General features: G+C 39.4%; 1 protein-coding gene across 4 annotated transcripts in view; it reads right to left on the bottom strand.

Moving 5' to 3' along the window:
- Positions 1-21,091, bottom strand: part of PARD3B (par-3 family cell polarity regulator beta) — a 394,364-nt gene that overhangs the window by 127,464 nt on the left and 245,809 nt on the right. For all 4 annotated transcript variants that reach the window (XM_071561897.1, XM_071561898.1, XM_071561899.1 and 1 more), the window contains 2 exons: positions 13,541-13,747; positions 12,330-12,558 (listed from right to left, as the gene is read on the bottom strand). In XM_071561897.1, coding sequence (XP_071417998.1) covers positions 12,330-12,558; positions 13,541-13,747 — 436 coding nt within the window. The remainder of the gene's footprint in view (positions 1-12,329; positions 12,559-13,540; positions 13,748-21,091) is intronic.

Raw genomic sequence — 21,091 nt, 5'->3', positions numbered from 1 at the left:
AGTCTCATAAAAATACTAGAATACAGGTAACAGGTTAGAACAGCAAGGGTAGAAAACTTTGATTTTCTACATGTGAAGTGTGAGCATACTCACACACAATCCCCACAGATAACCAACCAACAGGCTTCTCAAAAGAGTTACCTATGCATTTTAATTTTAGCTCCACTGTAGCCTTTTACCTTCGTGTGGATGCATTCTTTTAATAAAGATCCAGAACAAAGAAGACAGAAGCATATATAATATAGCTGCAGTTTATTGCTTTGTTTTGCTGGATTGAGGCCTTACCACTGAGGTAAGTCTTAACTCTTAAGCTATTCTGAACCTCAATCCTCCCTTTTTTTTCCCTGCTCTAGAGGATTGTTGGCTACTTCTCTTTTTGTGCTTTTCTAATCTTCCCCAGTGAAAGATCATTTTGTCTGTGCTCCACTTTCAATTCCATACAAGTTCATGGACAGCAGTTTATGGTATAATGTAAGTTTTCTGCAGCAGGTCTAGATCCTTCTAGTAGTGATCCTTCTTCCCACTATGACAGGAACATCATCTTTCAATTTCTTTAAACTCTAGCCTAAAACCAAAGAAGATTAAACTCATTCTCTCCTATCTGAATATCCTCAAAAGAGAGAGAAAGCTGGTATTCAAATCAGAATAAATGTTAAGGCTGAATTAAATAAATATGCTGCTACTGGAATAAGTTTGTTAGCATACTTTAGACTGCCTAAAACTTGTTGTGCTTCTAATTAATCACTAGAACACATATTTTGTATGAGCATGGGTCCTTTCCTTCCCTCCAAGCATGAAGACACATGTAAATCTTTGTAAAACACTGACATATCTCTAAGACACAGATTTTAATAGTATTTTCCATGTAGGACATGCAATAAAACCAAATTTGCTTCATTACAGCACTGAGGACTAAAGCCAGTTATCCACCCAGAATTAGCAGCTCACATGCCAAATCAGTTTTCACCACTCACTGGGTGCAACAGATTCACAGGCAAGTCACCAAATTGTGCAGCTTCCAGAGGACCAACACCCCAGGGTTTACAGGTCTTAGAATACTGTCAGCATTCCTACTACACACATGTAAATACAACTTCAACTCGGCAGTTACTGAAATCAGCAAACATCTCACATGCAGGAACAGAGCAGCCAACATGACTGCTATGGGCATGGAGAATTCAAAGCAAATCTATACCTAGAAATTGCTCTGCATATCTTCCCAAGCCATTCCAGCCCAGAGCTCCTGGAGCTCTGCCTCATCCTCCCTCCAGCACCCTCCTCTGCTGCAGATGACTGATGGTTTGGGAAGCGACAAATGACAACCAAGCTAAAATAGCCTCACCAGGAATTCATTACAGAAGAGATGGGGCGGAGGTCTGCAGAGATGGAGGGGTACATTAACCTATTGCAGCACTTAGAATCATCATAATCTGCCTTTTTAAAGGAAAGAAATATTTGCTAATTTCCTTTTGAGTAACTAAGATTAAGTTACTCTCTGGTGTATGTATATACACACAAGTCAATAAAAATCTGCAGCTGTATTGTGGATAGTTCTCAAAAGCAGTTGCAGTTTGGTTTCGTGAAATCTTCATTTTTACAAAGTTTTATATAAAAAATTGTATTTTACAGTGCAGACTGCATCAGACCAAACAGACAAAAAATCAGTAATTTAAACAAATGTATTGCTGAGAAGACTAAATGAGTGAAAGTGAGCTTCCTGGAGAGTCCTTCCTCGTTGTCTGTTAGGGAGCCTGAACAATCCAAGAACCAAACACTTCCAAAATACAGAGGAGGAATGGAAAGCACATTTGTGTATGTGTGTGTGGAGGCAAAAAGGAAAGCTAACTTCTTTGAATTGTTTATTTCCTCAATCTATTTTTAATTAAAAACAGAACATTAGGATGTCTGTTATACCAAGCTACTGTAATACAGATTTCCACATTACAGGAAAAAAACTACACAAAAAGACGACAGAGGTAGAATGAACCGTGCCCGACTCATTACTCACTGGGGTTCTTTGGCTACAAAGAAAAGAGCAAACAACAATGGTGGCCTTCTGTCGCCAGAAAATAGCTTTACAATTCTATTTACACATTACTACCAACCAACCTGATGATAGTCTGGGGTTAGTGTGAGGCCAGGTATTCACCGCTTCCAAATAAGGGACAATGAATGGCACAGGCATACAATTCATTACTTCAAACCTAATACTGAAGTTAAATGCTAAAGAACTATAGCAGATACTTAGTGGCCTGTGTATCTCATACTACACAAACACACAGAGACAGACAATTTTTCACCTTGTGAGTCAACCTTTAAGAATTGAATTTTTTTTTAAAATTCCTTAACCACATATCTCAGAGATTATATAATATATATATACAGAGGATGACAGGTTTTTTCATGTCAGCATTTGGCTAACATTTTATATTCGCCCAGCTTATTTTTTATTCCTTCTTTTCTGTTTCTTAACAACGACAACATAGAGAAGTGGGAAGTTGCAAGAACAGAAAGGGAAAAGGGAAAAGACCCTTTTCACTACTATGAATTATTCCAAGACCTCTAAAGAGCAAGATCAAATTCTTTCAAATGGTCCAAGGGCCAAGCCAAGACCCTGGAGGTGTCATTTCCACCGAATAAAAGAAGCAAGCAGTGGAAGATTCTTTGAATATAAACATTTCTGTGACAGGAGCACTCAGTAGCATAATTGGTAAATGCCAAGCAGCACCATGACCACTGAAAAATCAGAGCAGTTGCTCCTCATGACAAGGTGCAGAGCTGAAGCAACACACACGGCAGGCAGAGCCCAAACTGAGGAACTCTGCTGTGCTTATTAGTCAAGGCTCTGCATAAGCTGGGTGACAACTGGGACAATAGAGAGCCCGGGGTGCTAAGCAGGGCAGAGAGAGGAGGAGAAAGCAACAAAAGCAGAAACCTGATGACAAACAAGCATTATCAGGGATGAAGAGCTGGAAGTGATAGGAACACCAGTTAACTGCTAAGGTAACAGCTGAATGAGCTGGAACTGCTGGGTAAGGATCAACCCTGCACCTTTGCATTCACATCCAAAGAAATGAGGAGAGGTGGAGGTGAATGGGACACAGCCAGATGTGGTGCAGAGCAGTAAACTGCAAAAAGCTTTTCTTACTACAGGTGGACAGAGATGGAAAGCAGGAACTGGGGCAGAGAGGACATAAAACCTTACTTCATCACTGACTCAGCCTTGCCAGTGCTCACACACACAGTGGAAGTTTTGCAGCACAGCCAGCTCTCGGGGAAGCTGAAGGGCCATACAGAACACTTTCTGCCCAGGCTCTCTGCAACATGTGCTGCTGGGACAGGCAGGCTGGTAAGAGCTCGTGGGTGCTCAAACCCTGTGTTACCACACTGGGCAGCCAGCAGAGACCAAACTGGGATGAAACAAAGCTGGTGCTGTGCTGATGAGGGCAGGAATGAGCAGTCAGAACAGGACCAGCAGTGCCATCCACAAGAGACTGATACAACCTGGAAGCACTGGGAGCCCAAGCAGAAAGGGAAGAACTCCTGTGTAGTCAGGTCTTTGATGTGCTGTATAATTGAGTAAATTTGAGACACTGCCCCACTGAGTGGGTTTAAGGTTCACAAAAAGAAGGCATCACATATAGGAGCTTTTTTTGCTGCTAGTTTTCATGATGACAAAAGACATAAAGAAGAATAATCTGCAGAGAAAAAATTAGTTTGTCCATTCTAAATTTGAAATGAAAAATCTGGTTTTTTTCTAGCATGACAACTTAAAATCAGGGTAAAAGATAGAAGGTCAGCTATGATTCTGAGGCAATACATTCCAAAATGCATTTCTGAAGCTAAGTGTAGCTAGGAGGTAGTACAGAGAGGGGGAGCAAACCCCAGCTTGGCATCACATGCATCAGCAGGAGCAAAATGGGTATGGGTGAGCAACCCAGTCCTGTGTGTCAGACAGTTCTCAAGAGCCCCCCACAGAAGGCTGAGCCTGCAGACTGGGATAGGTTTGCTTTGTACGGTTTTGCCAAGGAGACAACTGAACAAGGGATGCTGAAGATGGATGGGAAGCAATAATGAGACAAGGTTACACAGACAAAGAGGGATGCTAAGACACTGGGCAACAGGAGATTAACAAACAGGAAAAATCAGAAACACTGGGGGGAAGTAAAAGAAAAAACAGTAACTCATCATCAGAGAGAGAGGAAAGGATCCTAGAGATAAAAGGAAAATTAGTTTGAGCAAAATCACATGAAAGCTTAGTACGTTTTTGGTTTTATTTTCTTAAGAATAAAACTATTTTGCTATAACATTACATGAGTAGCCAGATTAGTTCTTAATTGTATTTAATTGTTAACAGGTTTAGCTGAGCAATGGTAGCATGAAGAGGGGAAATGTTGTTATTTTTATTTTTTACAAGCACAGAGCACAACTTTTGTGTAACAACTGTGGTTCAGAGCAGCTGAGGTAACCAGTGATACCCAAAGTAATCAGAAGCAGAGCAGGCATTTGAAACAAAGCCTCTCTTAGACTATCTCCTAAACCTTTTCCTATCTAACCCCACACCTAAAACTCTTCCTATCTCCTAAACCATCTCCTCTTCATTTTCTTTCAAAAATCCTATGTGGAACAAAAGAGGGAAGGAGGAGACAGCATAGTTCAGGGGGTCAGTTTTTTCTGAAGCTAGAATACTTCATATGCTCTGAAATTGTGACTGCCCTGAAAGGAGCTTTGTTCCTTTTATATGTCAGCAAAACAAAAGGTCAGCCTATTGAAATATTGGTCAGGTCTGACTTTCTTCTATTAATAACAAGTAGAGACACATTTTTTAAAGTAATAGTTAAATAAATGGCCACATGTCTGCAATCATTTCATCTTAAAATGTCAACTGGATTTGAGATGCCATGTGCATTTAATCAATGACTCTACATTGTAATATAAATATTACTTTGGTTTGACTGCTTTGTGTGGCATAAATCATAATTCAGTGAGATGAGTACATTTAATTTTCTCTACAGATGGCTGTTAATAGCAATACCTATTAAACTGGCACCTGCCAGCACTCTGTAGTTGAGGAATCTGTCAGGAGACCCCTCCTGTATCATTACTCTGTTAATTGTTGTCTCTCCCCCCAGCACCTCCACTTACCAAGTTCATGTTACAAGAACTACTGAATTAGAGAATCAGCAAAAACCTGTTGAGTTTTTTTGTCTCAAGGTAGAACTTATACTCTGCACTGTATTCCTGAGCAAAATATATATTTATTGGTTAAAATGCAGGTCAGGAAGCCTTAATTGAAATTCTTGTGGGCATGACTTTAAACCCTCAAGGACCTTTGACCACAATGCATCTGTACTACCTACAGAAATACCCAATTTATATGGAAAATCTCAAATTCAAGTTTTATCCTCAAATAAGAGATGGATTTTAGAGCAAGTATCAGCCAACTATAGTGAATGATGGATAAACACAGTGGTGCAGTGTCCAGTATTCATCAAGAATACATTTTGCTTTCTAGGACTTCCTGAAGAAGGCATTTCTTGAGAGAGTGGAGACAGACAGAAGAAATATGCGATCTCCAGAAAATACTTAAGAGTTTACTTTTAGTGGGCAGTGTTAGACAGGCAAGTATCCCTTTGGGTAGAATTTAATGCACAAAGTTAATCCTTACAGACAAAGCACACTGAGTGTTTGCTTTTTTCTTCTTTTGCTTAGTAATGGCTTGAATAATGATATTTCGACTTGAAGTGAACATGCAACTATTTCACAAAAAACATGCTCCTTGCAAACAGTTTGTAATTTCGAGTCCTTTTAAATAGTCAGAGGGAACTTTCTGCTCTGATCTGTTAAGTAAATATAAATCTTGTTATCCAAGTTCAGTAATGAGAGTGAGGGGTCTATTCTTCTCCACTGCACTGGCATACATCTAAAGTTAATGAGATTTATGCATGCATATTAAGGGGAGAACAGATGCTTAATTAAACAAATCAGCCTTTAGCAGGCAGTCCACATGATCATTTTTAGTACAAAACCCCCTTATTTTCTCTGGTTTAATCTGACTATGAGTGCATCCAAGGAGGAATTGATATGGTTGAGGAAAAAAAAAGTCATACATGTAAAACAAAATGTTTATTTTTTTTAGTTTAAAATATTTGACAACTCAAGGTATGATAAATTGATAAGGTTTCTCCTCTCTCTCATGCTCTTGCACTCTTTAAAGCAAAGAGGAGTTTTGTTTACTAATTTATCTGTAAGAAAAGTGGGAATTTTATTAGGCAAAAGGAAATCAAGGGCTCTAAATAACTCATTTGCCTCATTAACTGATTCTATCTATCAAACACACATTATCCATCTCATTTTGCAACTGAGGACAAAAAAATCCAAAATAACTTCAGCCTAATTAAAAAATAATTTAATCTAGTTGCCTTTTTTTTTAATCTATTCATGTCCATATTGATTTCCAGCATCATACACACATAAATACATTAAAATGTCATATACACTATCTCACCAACAAGTTACATCTTTATTATTTGCTCCTTCGTTACACTGCTAGTTTTTCTTCCATACCACTCAACTTCTAAGGGTAACACAGAGGAGAAAAAATTCTCTCCATAAGTCATCATAGTGCCATACTTAGTGCAAGCCAATATCTGTATATTTTGCTATCTACTCTGCAATACCATTACAGGCTCAACAGTGCTGGTTGTAAAAAGTATCATTCTGAGCACAAGGCCTATAATAGTAGTAATGAAAAAAGGGTCATTTCTGTCTTCCAACTAGAATGAAAAATTAAAATCACTAAGGCACTTAGCTCAAAGGAAAATTGGCAAATTAAAGGGACAAAAAATAAAATATTCATGGCTCATATTGTGAAATGGAAGGTAAATAATTTAAGATGAACTATTATGTGGGAAATTGCACTCTTTCTGAAGAGGAAAAAGCAAATCTAACTAATATACATGTATATATTCCTGTTTTCTGGGCTTCCTTTTGCATGTATACGTGCACAAATATGCAAGTCATGGTTGATGTGCAATACAATATTGGTGGGGGATAGATATTTGCTCACCTGTATTCATTTAGAAAATATTTGCTAGTGAAACATTCAAGTTGACAAGTGCTGCTTTATATGAAGAAGGTTGGTTGTCTTTTCCTTCCTGAATCCAGCCTAGAAAAGAAGCCTGAAGGAGAAGGTGCTTTCCCACTGCACTCCAGCTCAGCACGACTCTCCTCTGAGTCACCAATAACACATTGGCTCAGAGTTTTATACCACAAAAAAAAAAAATGATGACTTCAGCCTTCTGGTCTCTGCCTGGGGGAGCTACCTATTAAAATGCCATTGGTGTGGCTGCAGTCCATTAGCCATCTTACCTTCATACCCATAAAGCTGAAAGGGCTGCCCAGAATTGTTACTGTCACTATCTGCGAAGGGCAGTGGGAGAGCCACAGACTTACCAGCACTGTAACATCTGCTGTGGGATTAGGGCACAGAACTGCACTGCACAGCAGAGGTCACATTGCCCTGGTGATTTAAAAGTTTCAGTCTTCTGCCAACTTAACTTAGAAACACAAAACCTACCTTTGTTAGAAGAGAATATTTTGATAGTATTTCAAAGCACGGCAATTAAATAACTATAGATGACAAATTTAAAATCTGGAGTTCGTTACCTAGCAAACTGAGGAATAATTTTTTAATTTATTTTATTAACCTCTTGGTTAGATCAGCTTTTCATTCCTGGTCCTAAGTGATAAGGTGCTTTCCATTAGTATTCAGCATCAGGGATTTCTAACATCCTGCACCAACAGGTTAATTAACCCTTCCAAACAGCCAACAGAGCCCACCTCACAAACCTTTTGACAGTTCGAAACCAATGACACTACACACCTTTATTTGAAGGCACAAATATGCTGTTTCACTGTAGTGTTTCTCCTGAAAATACTAAACACCTTCAAAAAGAAGTACAGGGAAGCTCATTCAAGGTCCAGCCGTCTTCTAAAACTCACAGTGCCCTGAAAGAATCAGTCAGCTCAGTGTGAGAAAAGGGATGAACCGAGAATCAAATGGGGCATTGTGAAATCTTTTTGCTCTCATGTGCCAGCACAGAACTCAGTATTATTTCTGTTCTAACAAAGAGTCAGTATAGGTGCTAGACATTAGTTTTTTCCTGACATGCAAATATACATTTAGTCACAGCTCCAATAATGGAAGTATTTATTGGAGCTGTTTTCCTGATATGCTATATCCATTTACTGTGCTGCCTGTTGTCTAGTGGTGGGTTATTAGTGAACAATGATGGCAAAATATGCCAGAAAACACCAAAAAGTAAAATATAATGCTCCCTGGCCAGTGTTACATAAAAACAGTTAAGAGAGTTGACTGCTGTTCTTTGGAGAGCACATACACACATCAGAACTCGGGCAGGAAATATATGCACCAGAACCAACCAACCAAGAAAACAAACACTGTGCAGTCAGCACCACAGTAAAGCAGTACTTTGGATTATAGAGACTTAAATAATCAGTGTCATCTGCATTTCAAACCTCCAGTACATTAACCTACTTTGCCCCAAATGCCAGAGTCATTAATATTCTGCAGCCAAGACTGAGTTAATACTGGTCCTGGTTGAAAAACCAGGACTTTTTAAAAACAATGATTATAAAAATAAAAGCATGATTTCTTGATGGTCTCCCTGAATCACACTCACCTAAATAAAGCTTCAATCAAGGAAAAGCTTAGCAGGGAAGCAATCATTCTTCTTTTTGTATGTGTAAAAAAAGACCAGGAACTACAAGTAAATAGCAGCTGAGCAACAGATGAGGCACTAAGTGAAATCTGTTAGCAACTGCTAACAGCTTTGCTATTTTCTGTTGTTAAATTAAAAAAAAAAGCAAAAACCCAATGCAGTAGCAATTCCAATATGTTCAAAAATCTCAGATGCAAAAGACTAAAGTTCAGTGCTTCTTATACTACAGATAAATACTGGGGTTTGGTTTTAATATCTTGAAATGCTTTATTATTGATTATAAGGCAGAAGCCAGTCAATTCACACAGCCATACTATCAAGGCAACTTTTTACAGCTGTATATGTGACCCAGCAAGTACAGCACCAATATCCCACCACAGACAAATGTGACTTTTCCAGCAGCTGTTTTAGCCTCGAGTTCTACTTGCTTTTGTCCTTTACACCTGACCCCATGTCATTTGTCAGAAAGTACACATGTCTTAATTAGCATTGAGCCTTCTGGCAAGATTTTAGAAATGTTTTCATTGTCCTTCTGGTCCTGGAGCTTTCACCACAGATGATCAAGTCCTACTTATCTCAAGTCAATTTTGACATGGGTTCAGCAAGTCTGTTTTTCTGTTTCGATGCCTCTCCACAGCACAACAGTACGAGGCAGGCACAGCTGAAACAGCTCTCAGCAAAGCTGCCCACAGGGAGCATGGACATACCAGAGTGGGGGTTCCAGCTCCTGGTAGGATCAGTTAGTCACAGGGCTGCAGTCAATGGATTAGTTAAAAAAATTCATAACATTGGCTGGTCCCAGGCAGATATATCCTTTTCCCAAACCTGCCAGTTGCTGTCATACCTTCTTTTCCCTTGACTCTTTCTCTTTTGTCAGTATGGTAAGAGCTCTCTGTTCCTTGTTCCTTCTTTTGGTGGTCTCGCACATGGATTCACAGCACAACCACTACTGAATCTACAAAAGGCACACTACAGATTTCCTTCTCCATTGAGCTGCTTTTCTCTTATGGTTCCCTTTCCAATTTAAATTAAAAAAAAAAACAAACCTGAGCTCATCTCAGTTTCTAAATACTTCTCTCTACTTCTTTCTCTTAAGCTACCAAGAATTAGTAGCCACCTTGCCTGCTGCAGAAGTTCACAACTTTTGTCATCTTAAACTGCTCTCTTTCTTTCCACAGATGTTCTACCAAAAAAACATGCCAGTTTCATTCCCACAATGTCATAAAAAAATCTGGATGTTTCTTTCCATCCATGTTGCTAAAATAATTCAAACCTTCTTGCTGCAGTCTCTTCCTCCCCAGCCCTTCTGACACTGCTCACCCTGCACATCAGTACAAAACTCCAGTACAATACCTCTTGAATCTAGAATTTAGTCACCTGTTCTAAAATCCACCATTACTTTCCTATTATTTCTTTCAGGAACATTTAAATTAATTTGCTTTGTTTTTCATGACACACACAGCAGTTTTTCTGTGAAAAAACATCAGCCTGGATTTGTTCATCTTGCACAGGACACATGGTCCCCAATTCTTTTGCAAACTCACATGGTTTTCTCTTGTTCAATCTTTACTTTACAGGTCAGCACTCTTCTTTCACATCTATCATAGCTGGCATTCCTTTGGACTCTCACCTTTTCAGGAAGGCATTTTTTTTCAAGAACAATTTTATAAATTCTAGAAAGAAACACTGACAAGAACACAGAACGTCCAAAAACCTCCCAGGTGAACTGTTAGCTCTTACCTACTCCTCCTTCTCTGTTTATTACAACATGTTGCTTCCACCTTTGTTGTTCTGCAGAGATTTTCAGTGATAAGGGACAGAAATTCCCATTCTGTGCTGACATATAAATATTATTCACAATTACTGTCTGCTGGAAAGAGTATCTAAACCAAAGACAAACTTATAGGAAAAACAGACATATAAACCTCGTGTACTACCAAAATGTGAAATATGCTCTGAAAAAGGGAATCACTAAGGATCATCACTTATTGTTCCCAGCTTTGCATATTGACCATTACCAGAGTTTGTGAACTACAACAGCTTGCCTTGGATTTTGATGTCATTCTATGTTCTTTCTAGCTCAGGAATTGCAACCCCTGAAAGACAGCAATTCAGACTTTGATTCTGCCATACATCTATGTGAAACAATACTTATCCTTTTGTCAGACCTCTGTGCTACTGCTCTCCTCTTCCCTATTCACACCAAGGAGTTAAAAAAAGAATTGAAGATACAGAGTTTTTGAAGTCACCCTTCTAACTATTCAGTGTTCCACCTTAAGCCCTACATTTTTAAACATTATGAACACAAATGCATGTGTAGTGTGTAGATTCTTTCTCAGTATTCCTAAAGAGCCCCATTTGAAAGCAGACTGGTATACCCAAGCACCTTCATCTTAGGAACACTAACAACTGCTGAAATCATGCAAATTTGGCACATAAGCATGTCTGCATATTTTTGACATATCTCTACAGTGTTCAAAAGCTGAAAGGACAATTTTTAGAGGACCCCTGTTGCTGTTACATGGAAGAAAGTCAGCTAAACCCATCCTTGTTAATATAACACAAGTAATTTCACTCCAGAGGACAAAACAACAGAAAGCTGTAATGCAAGTTCATGTCTTACTGTCCTAACGAAGATCATTATCAGTGAATGATCTTGCAGATGAATGTATTAGATTAAAAGTGAAATATATCTTTGCCTAAGCAATGATTGTGGCTTTTGTATATATCTGGATTGTCTACAACACAGCATGCCAAGAGACACCAGTAGCGTTCCAAAGCTGACATTAAGTGTTCAGTGCCACAAACAACCATATTGTCTTACAGTCCTACCTCCTCCAGGTGACCATTAAATCTCATCATATACCCTGTGTAATTGCAAAGGGCTACTTAAATGGAAATAATGAAATCCTCAATAGAGTCAACAGGTATCTGGGGCAGGGGTGCCAACAAACAGAGTGTCTGCAGCACCACAGGTTCCAGCAATAGCAAGGAAACAGCTTTAAGAACTCTGATAATTCCAGAGGATATAGCCACAGAACAGACAGCCAGAGAAGAAATCCAAGCACTTGCATGCCGGGCAGGGAGGACAGTGAGTTTTTGTCCACCGCAGGCCACGGGTGAAGCTACAAAGCAAAAATGTTCTCATAGCTATAGTGTTTTTCAGCAACTGCAAATATTACTAGACTGTTTACAGATCACAAGGAATCCTGCTCTCCCTGCAGCTCTTGAAGGAAGCAGATATTCCAAGCACAGGGCTGAGTGTGGGAGCGGGTCTTGTATTACCCAGAAACATTCCCCACAAATCCTTCCCCACCGAAACACGCTCGTTTCAAGCCTGAAACCTTGAATCTTTTCTGACATATGGGAATGCATTTCAAAGGCACAAAAAGACATTTTGTCTGCCAAACGTCTTCTGCCGCAGCTACAAGTTTGGTGTAAAAGTATAAACTGCTTTCTTTTTCAATAACATCAACATTATTTGAGTCCAAGTGAAATAATTTTTCCACTACTTTGTGAGAGCATCAGTTGTTTCCTATCTTATAATGAGAATGTGTGGCTGTTTTGTTTTGTAAAATGCCATACCTCAACATGACACCAAAGCCTTTCTTCTTTTTCTTTTCTGGATCTTCATTTTCTTCCTTCCTTTTCTTCTCTTTGATTTTAGATTTGCCCTTTTTCTTCTCTTTCTCTCTATTTTTTTTGTCTTTTTTTGTTTTGCTTTCTGCATCTTCTATTTCAGGGTTCCCTGAAGGGGCAGATTCCACATTCTGAGCTTCTTGACCACAGTGAGAGCTCTTATCAGAGAAACCATCTGCACAGATGAAAAAGAAGCAGTGAGGGTGGCTACGGGCCACTGAAAGGCAAACACGTGAAATACATCACGAGTGCCTACAAAGTGCTCAAATGACTCACAACACTCTATTCATTTAATTGAATAATTTAAAGAGCAGACTAAACAAATCTAGTGGATTCAAGCAGATTTGTACTGCAAATTAAATAAGGAGTTATTTTAGTGAATTATTTTCTAGTTATTATTCCCGATTCCAAAATCCAGACACAGTAAAGCACTATTCTATTTGAAATCTAGCTTGCTAACCTCCATCAGCTCAAGAAAACCAATGTGCTGGGATGCAAACACTGAGAGCTTACTTCAACAAGAGATTCTGCTGACTGACATAGTCAACCTACGTAACAAAACTATTTCATTCACTCCCCGGGAATCTTTCTATTTTAATGGCTGAACAAGAAATGGATAAACTGTTCTGTCTGGCTGGAGAGAAGCTGTGTTGTTTCTATCTGGGGGGCTCGGGATCCAAGGAGAGTTTTATGCTTCGTGCTAAACGAGATGTATTTCTAGACTGGGGTCTATAAACCCATGGTGACAGAATGAGCAGCAGGGCGCTATCAATACACTCTGCCTTATCTACAACATGAAACAAATTTCCTGGTTGGAAAAAAGGGAATTGTAAAACAAGCAAGATAATTTTTAATGTAATCTGAAGAAAGCAGCTGCTTCTTGAAGTTGAAAAACATAATTATTTAAGGATTGAGTTCTAAATCCTCCAACCCACCCCTGCCCCAAAGGAGCTCAGTGAAAGATTTTACACTAAACCCCCGTCAAGGTTGGATGGGGTACTGCAAAGACAGCTCTATTCAATGGAAGACGTGAGCAGCTTTTAAAATGTGATCAGCTTCAACTGGACTAAAGCACTTGCTCACGGTGCTTTATTGAGCTGGCCCTCAACAGTGCTACGTGATGGTGGCTCCCTCAATAAGTGCCATCAGCAACATACCCTCTTCTCCATCTTCAGGCCCATCATAAGACTTGTCAATGGCAGCTCGGAAGCTCTCGTTGCATCCCCGACCCCGGACCACGTGAGGCCTGGGTCTGTGAAAAGGAAGTTCGTTCTTCCTAACTTCAGCCACGGCAGTCTGAAGACTCTCAAGGGAACTGGACTTCTTTAATCCCAGAGTAGGACCAAAATCTTTGCCAGAACAGTCTGGAAAACAAATAGTTAAGTTTTTATACCAAAAACCACACAGAGAAATTAAACTAGTCAGATACATTTAATTGTGTTCTTTATTACTTGGGGCCTTTGAAATAGTGTGCAATCAATGTAATTTGTTCTAAAAATAACATCAAGTTAAACCTAGTTCAGCAGATATCCCCATTCAGACTTGGAGGGAACAGCACATAATTTACAGGCCTGACAAAGTGATGGGCAATAGCTGGCTCGCCCTGCGGCCCGGTAAAGCCTGTACCAGGGAAAGGAATGGGGCTGCTTCTTCCCCCTCTGCCAGCAATGTCCCACTGGACACTGCAAACAGTCTCAAGGACAGTGTTATCTTTGGACTCACAAAAGTAAACACTGCTACACAACTAGAGTTGTGCTTTTTAGAATGAGACAGGTTGTATGAACGGTTGATATTTTCAAACACATTGCTCCTGTGAGAAGATATTATTAGTTCTCTCAAAGTCTTATCCAACCTTTTTTTTCAAGATGAAACTGGTGCTATGATACCAACATGCACAGCGGGTTTGTCAAGAAACAAGCAAGTACAGCTCAACATAAACAATGTTACTGGCTCTTTCCTTGTTTGTAGGCATAAGAAAACACTTCATAGAAAAACAGAGCAAACCTTCAAGCCTCCCAAACCTTCCCTCTCTCTGAATGCTTGACTATCCGACCTTACAAAAGCTTTATTTTGTGGCAGCATTTGTGTTAATTAGAATTAATAAAATGATAATAGAATAGATAAAGAACAAAGTTCAAAGAATGCATGCACTCCAATCAGTGAAGAAATTCACAGCTTAATTTAAAAGCCTCTGTAGCATCTACTTAGTTTTTATATGGCAGAACAGTAAATGTGTCATAGAAACACTGAGGAAGAGACTTTCCCTTGCAATATGCCTTCTGTCTTTGAGAACACAAGTGCTTTTGCTTTCAACTTTTAAGTGATACTAACACAAGCAACAGGAGAACACAACAGAAGCCCTTCACATACATGTCCATATACTGTCATGCCTGGGGGGATTCATGGGTCACAGAAAAGACAGGTATGTCAGTACTGTATGATGTGATTTTAGCAATCCTATAGTGCAGGTAACTGAACTAGCGAAGTGTGATCAGTGAATTCTTAAAAGGAAAAAAGCTAAGAATTGGCACCAAATAGAGACTTGTCAGTAGTGCCTACATAAAGCAATTTACACTTCCACTGCCTGCAGACTGATATGCAGCTGAAAACCAGGGGGGATTGGTGGTGTGTGTGGAGACAAACAGGTCTAAGGGAAGTCTGGCTGCTCGGTCACATAGTGCAACCTTCTTCTCTTCATTAATTGTCATTCTGGAGACACCATTGTTGCCAAATTAGCAAGTGCTAAAACAGAGTTAGAGAAGTGACTTGCATACAACATAAAGGTGGTTAAAATCACTAAAACCTTGTGCATTAGTTAGAGGCACTGGGTCTCAGGATGAGAAGGAACAAAACCAAGGGGAGCATAAGGGTGTAAAAGGCAGTATAAGTGAAAGGCACTGATGAGCAGAGAAAAGGCTCTCATTTGTCAGCAGCCAGCCCTGGTAGGGTGCTCAGGACAGCTCTGTGGGCAGTGGGCACCCCACACACTTGGTGGAGGTCAAGCCTCCAAGGAGGGGAATCCACCAGGGCTGGTTTCAGGGCAATTACAGCATCTCGAAGACAGCACTGGCCACATCCCCACCTCCAGGCAGGGCCTGTCTGGGCTTGAGGCTCAGGAGGTGGAGCAGCCAGAGCAGATTCCAGGCTGCTGCTACAGCCACCCGTCCAGCCAGAGGGGCTGTGCCAAGAGCCCACACAAAGCTGTCCAGACACACATCCCAGTGCAAGGTGTACTGCACTGCATTACTGCCCTAAGCTCTATGACCTGAAAAAAAGGTCTCAGGTTAAATGCTGGTTACAGCTTGTTTTACATAAAGCTAAGCCAAGTACTCAGACTGGAAGACTACCCTTAATGAATGCAGGCCATTCCTATGAAAATCCAATTCAACACCTAAAGTTTGGAGTGACACACTCACATGTTACATGCAACAGACAGCAAGGTGTCTGCTCAGCCTCCCCACACACTGTGACTCAGTCCCCAGGTACCTGGTCACTCTATGAGCTGTCCTTGTTTATCCAAAAATTTACTGAAACAGATAAATAAGTATTAAACATTTAGCTGACCTATTCTAAGACTGAAAATTCAGTGTGAAATTTCACTAGCAACAGTGAGAACTTCCTATTTTTTGCAATTCAGCTTTTATTCCTCTTAGTTTTCTTCCATTGTAAGGCTGCAGCAATCACATATCAGAGCCCAGGAGCTGAGGAGCTTCCCGAAGCAGGGAGTCCTGTCCTGCCAGGTTCTCAGCCAGCACCTATTACTGGGTGCTTTGCAGAGAAATGCACAAGACTCCATAATGTACAATTACCACATCCCAAATAGGGAAATTTCCTTCCCCTGCCCATCCCAGTATCTCTGCCATTTCTGCAGACATTTAGAAACGCTGCAAGCCTGAAAACACAAATTTTCCCTCATGGATAAAAAAACCTCCAAACCAATGAATAATCAATAAAAAAGTCTCATTTTTACAAGTTATTAACAAGCATTTCTGGGGATATGTGGTGTGGATTTGTATCCAGCCCTACCAAATTTTGAATACAGAAATATAGTTTGGCAGTGAGAAATTCAATTTACTGTGTAAAAATGCTTCTTTTTATGAATTTTAAATTCTTGAGCCCTCCTTTTACTGCTTCTTGTAGTACAATGATAAAAATCCAGCTGCAGCATCCACTTTATTATTTTTATAAATGGTGAATTACTTCATGCATCTCTACTGAATTTATGAGAGAAAATAACGACTGATGCCACCACCTGCCTATGAGTAGCTGAAACCAAATTGCTGGTTCTCAGATGGTACCTGTAATTGATCATCCTTTGACTGAGACTGGTATTACACATACCCTAACTTTCTGCTCAGTGCCAACATGGCTAAGATTTTTTTTTTCTTACTCTAAAAGTAAAAGTAAACCTGCATTCTGTTCTTTTATTACTATTTTTAGTTTCAGGTATTTCCAAAATTATCATTTTCCCATATCTGCACATTCCTTTCTTTTTTCATAGTCCAGCAGGAGGAAATATGCCAAAAGCAAAATGTCAGTCATGAAAATCAAGGGGAGACAAATGACACAGCCTTGTGGGCAATGCAAACCACCCCAAAGGCACATGCAGACAGAGTGGAAATGAAGAGAAGCCATGAATCATCGCCACTCTATATAAATTACAACTCCTAAGACAGCCTAAAGAGTAAACATTTTATATATTTATCACTAACTTTATTTTTTAGATAATGTTTCTTCTTGAAAATCAAAACTATAGGAATTTGGCCAAAAGAGAATATTTAGAGGAACACATCTGTGTGAGCTGGACTAATTTCCTATTTACATTTTGAAAGACAGAGTGAGGTAAAAAACAGCTATAGAAGGAAAAAGAAGAGAAAGCATCATTGAGACTGAGAAAATAGGATAAACACAAAGTTATAACAGACTATAAATAATTTGGCTCTGTTTTTACCAGTGCCCCAGACACTCATCCCAGGTTCCTACTGCATTGCACATGATGGAGGTTCATCTGGTACTAGGGAAGAGAAAACGGTTTTGCAAACAGTGAGTGTTCTGCCCTGTGGCTACTGAGGTGCTAAAGAGAGCACGTGTCTGCTTTTAGCAGGCAAACAACTGTCTGGCCATAAAGCACCAATGGTGATTTCTGTAGTGTGGGACTCAGAGTGAGACACGCCAAGAGCCTCTCAGGAAGCAAGTGCAGCTCAGAGCCTGCTCTGCTTTGGACACACACCTGCAGTAACATCAATGATGCCCAACTTGTCCCCACTGAACTCAGGCCTTCCTCAGCCTAACTGATCTAACTGCTCGCTCTACAGGATTGCAGCATCACATGGGCACAATTACTTCATGTTCCATTCTTTCTGAACCATTTTGTTTAATGTACTTTCATTTATTTCTGGTAGGACTCACAGTATGCACAAGTACAAAGGGTTTTTTGCTCTCACTATATTTTTATATTCAGATACTACCTCAATCATCAATCAGTTCAATGCAGAGAATGATCTAGGAAGGAGGAATCTGAAAGTCATTACATCATTCAGCTTGTGATTTTCAAGTGAAGGGCTTTAATATAACATTTTTGTAGAAAAATCTTAGATCACTCTGTAGCCTTTTCTTCAACACTAGTTTATACAGTAGCATAGAAAAGACTATGAAGAGCTTGATAAAAAGAAAGAGAAAAATCACTATCTTGCACTCACATATTAAAGACAACATGGCTCATTTTATTATACTTCAATCCAACCATTCCAAATTAGAAGCAGAAATACTGAACACAGAACAACCCCACACCTGACAGGGAAAAAAAAATCTAATAAAGAGAAATCAAAGCAGGGGAGAATTTAACAAGTTCTCTGATTAAAAGAGCCAGCTACAGTCTTCAGATTTACAGATATTTCAATCTATTTTACTACATATGATGATTGCAATTTAGCCACATTTGCACAAACTGCAGTTTCAGCTATGAATGACAGTTCACAATTTGGGGCCCAGAAGGTAGGCTGAGCTTTAGCCAGCTGAGGAGGAAATGTTTGGAAGAAGGCAGCCATGAGACAGGAGGTGAAAATACACTGCTGTCACCTTAGAAACCTATGCTGGTGTTGCTGCTTTCGTAGTCTGATCATTGACAAACAACACTGCAGTGGAAGGTGCTAATATTTCAAAAGGGTATGTATGGCATTAACCATCTCAAAAATGCTAACAAGTCTCACAGTGCAACAATATTAGATCTCAGAATTAGGAGCAAAAGTAAGAGTTTCAAGCAAAAGCCTCGGTGAAATGGCACATACATGTGCCAGGTTAGTGCTGAATGTCAGAGAAAACGCAGCCAAGCCTGTCTTGGCATAACCCCCTCAGATCTTCTCTGGTGAAATAACTTGTTTTCTTCATTTGGTTTCACAAGTTTAACCTCTCACATAACCTTCCCCTTCCCAGTATAGCTCTGCATCCAGTGAAAAGTTTTCCCAGGCACCTGCAGCCCTCCTTGTCCAGCAGATCAGTGTTCTCCCTCCAGCTGGTGCAAACTGAAGCACTGGCCCTCCCAGCAGGTCCCAGATAAATCAAGTTACTTGTCTTTACAAAGCAGGGGCTTTCTCCTCAAGGATATTTACATACATAAATTGACTTTTGATATTGCTGTTACAACCTGTTAGAGGAAACTGCTAAAGGAGAAGCATTGCAAACAGGAAATAGTCCAGTTTTTAGAAATAAGATTCCCCAGTGATTTCAGGCACCTTGCAAATTGATCAGTCTGGAACTCAGTAGGAGCAAAAAAATTCCAGTGCCCTGTGATTGCTGTATTTCTACTTCCACACCCGCCCTCTGAAAAGGTCAAATCCAGCTTTAAAAGACTGGGAAATGTGACACTTTCTGAGATTAATTGATATAAATTATGCTTCTCAAACTAAACCAATATTTTTGTTCCCAAGCCAAAGTTTAACATGAAGTAAAGAGTCCCCAACATCAATATTTAAAAGAAGTCACTTTTAATCGTATGAGATGCTACCTTTGGTCTATGGGACAGATGGGGAAACTTCTTCAGTAGCAGAACAGAAGAAAGCCAGCCAAAACTTACATTGAATTTATGGTTATGATCTGTTTTGTTAAGCCTTAAGCCTCCTTTGAAATAAGCTACTGAATTATTACTCAATCTAAGTCATTAAGACTGAAACCATATTTTTAAAAATTACTAATTTAAATCAGAAGTAACAAATCAGAACAATGCAAAAAGTTCATATTAAGCTTTGTGTTTTCTTCACTAATTCAAAGCTTTTTTGAGTTCTTTACATTAGAATGTAGACAGAAATTTTCTCGCAATTACCACGTGATTCATAATTATTTTCTTTTTCAAAAAGCAGTATGTAATTACTATGCATCAAGTTATGGCCTGGACACATTTTTATAAATACTTATATGAGCTGTGTTAAAGATTGCTTCAAGCGTTGTTTGGGGATTAATTTGGGCTGCTGAAACAACAAGGAAGGTGATCATTGTAAAAGAACCGCCAAGCCAAGGAAGGAAAATACATTTCAGTATCAGCAATTTAACCTGCAATTAAAAAATGAATCTTCCTTATTTGTGAACATTAAAAGTAAGAAAAGAGAGATTTTCACCAAAATAATCAGGAAAAGGATACCTCTTGCTAATAACGCCCTTGCTTTTGCACACCTGCCCACACTGATCAGTGAATCCTACATGCTCGAGATATTTATGAGCTCTTTTTATTGCTAACCCCATCACCACCAAGCTGCCCAACAGCCGCTCTAATTTAAGATGCTCTAAATATTGTTGCCATGGGTGACACATGAACATGGAGAAAGGCGAAGCTCTGCTAATAAAAAGGCTTTCACAGCATCTCAATCCCTGCTCATAAGTAAAGTTAAAATTTATGGCTTTTAAAATACTGGATCTGAGAGAGGTCAGGTTAAATGGCTGCTAGTAATAAAAGGGATCAATATGCCACAGCATCTGAAGCAGCCAGCAAACTAAATAAACACTTCATCCAAATCCACTTGGCCCTGAATTAAAAGAACATAAAATACTGTATTTATTTTGTTTGCCCTCCACCAGTCTGTAGTTTGCATCGCCGCATCCGCTGGAATTCTGCACAGAGCAAGCAACAAACATATGTTGCCCAAATAGCAATTAAACTGTGTGTCAAGGCTAGGAGCAATTAACTGGGCATTAACCTTATCAGGGAACCACTTCTGGATTAGCCAGCTACAAACAGGCAAACATCTCAGTCTGGGAAGATTCTGCAACGTGTATTTACAAAAGCTTCAGAGCACTCAGACTTGCTATCTCAGGCACATAGAGAGTAAATGAGACGTTTGCAATAATAACCCTTAATTCATAAACCCTGAACAAAACCGGAATCACCTTTTCCAGTGATTAGTGTGTCCTCTTAGCATAGGAATGCAAGATAATTTGTTCCTTAGAGCACACACAAAAAAAGCAGACGAAGAGAAGTAGTGAACTTGCATCTTTTGCTCCTAATCTACATTTGGTTCAGCTTATAGATCGACTTTCCGAAGAAGTTATGAAAATCTATTTTCTTTTGTTTATCTGTATGTATTTCAAAGGAAAGTGCATATGATAATTTTAAGCTTAAAAAATTAATGCACATTTTGCTGGAAGTTGCTAGCAGGTAACCTATAAAAAAGACAGACACACCTGTAAACAATCTATCTCTATATACACACAAAGGCCAT

The sequence above is a fragment of the Pithys albifrons genome, chromosome 8 (genome assembly GCF_047495875.1).
Source record: "Pithys albifrons albifrons isolate INPA30051 chromosome 8, PitAlb_v1, whole genome shotgun sequence".
Lineage (NCBI taxonomy): Eukaryota > Metazoa > Chordata > Aves > Passeriformes > Thamnophilidae > Pithys > Pithys albifrons.
This window is presented reverse-complemented; position numbering and strand designations above follow the sequence as displayed.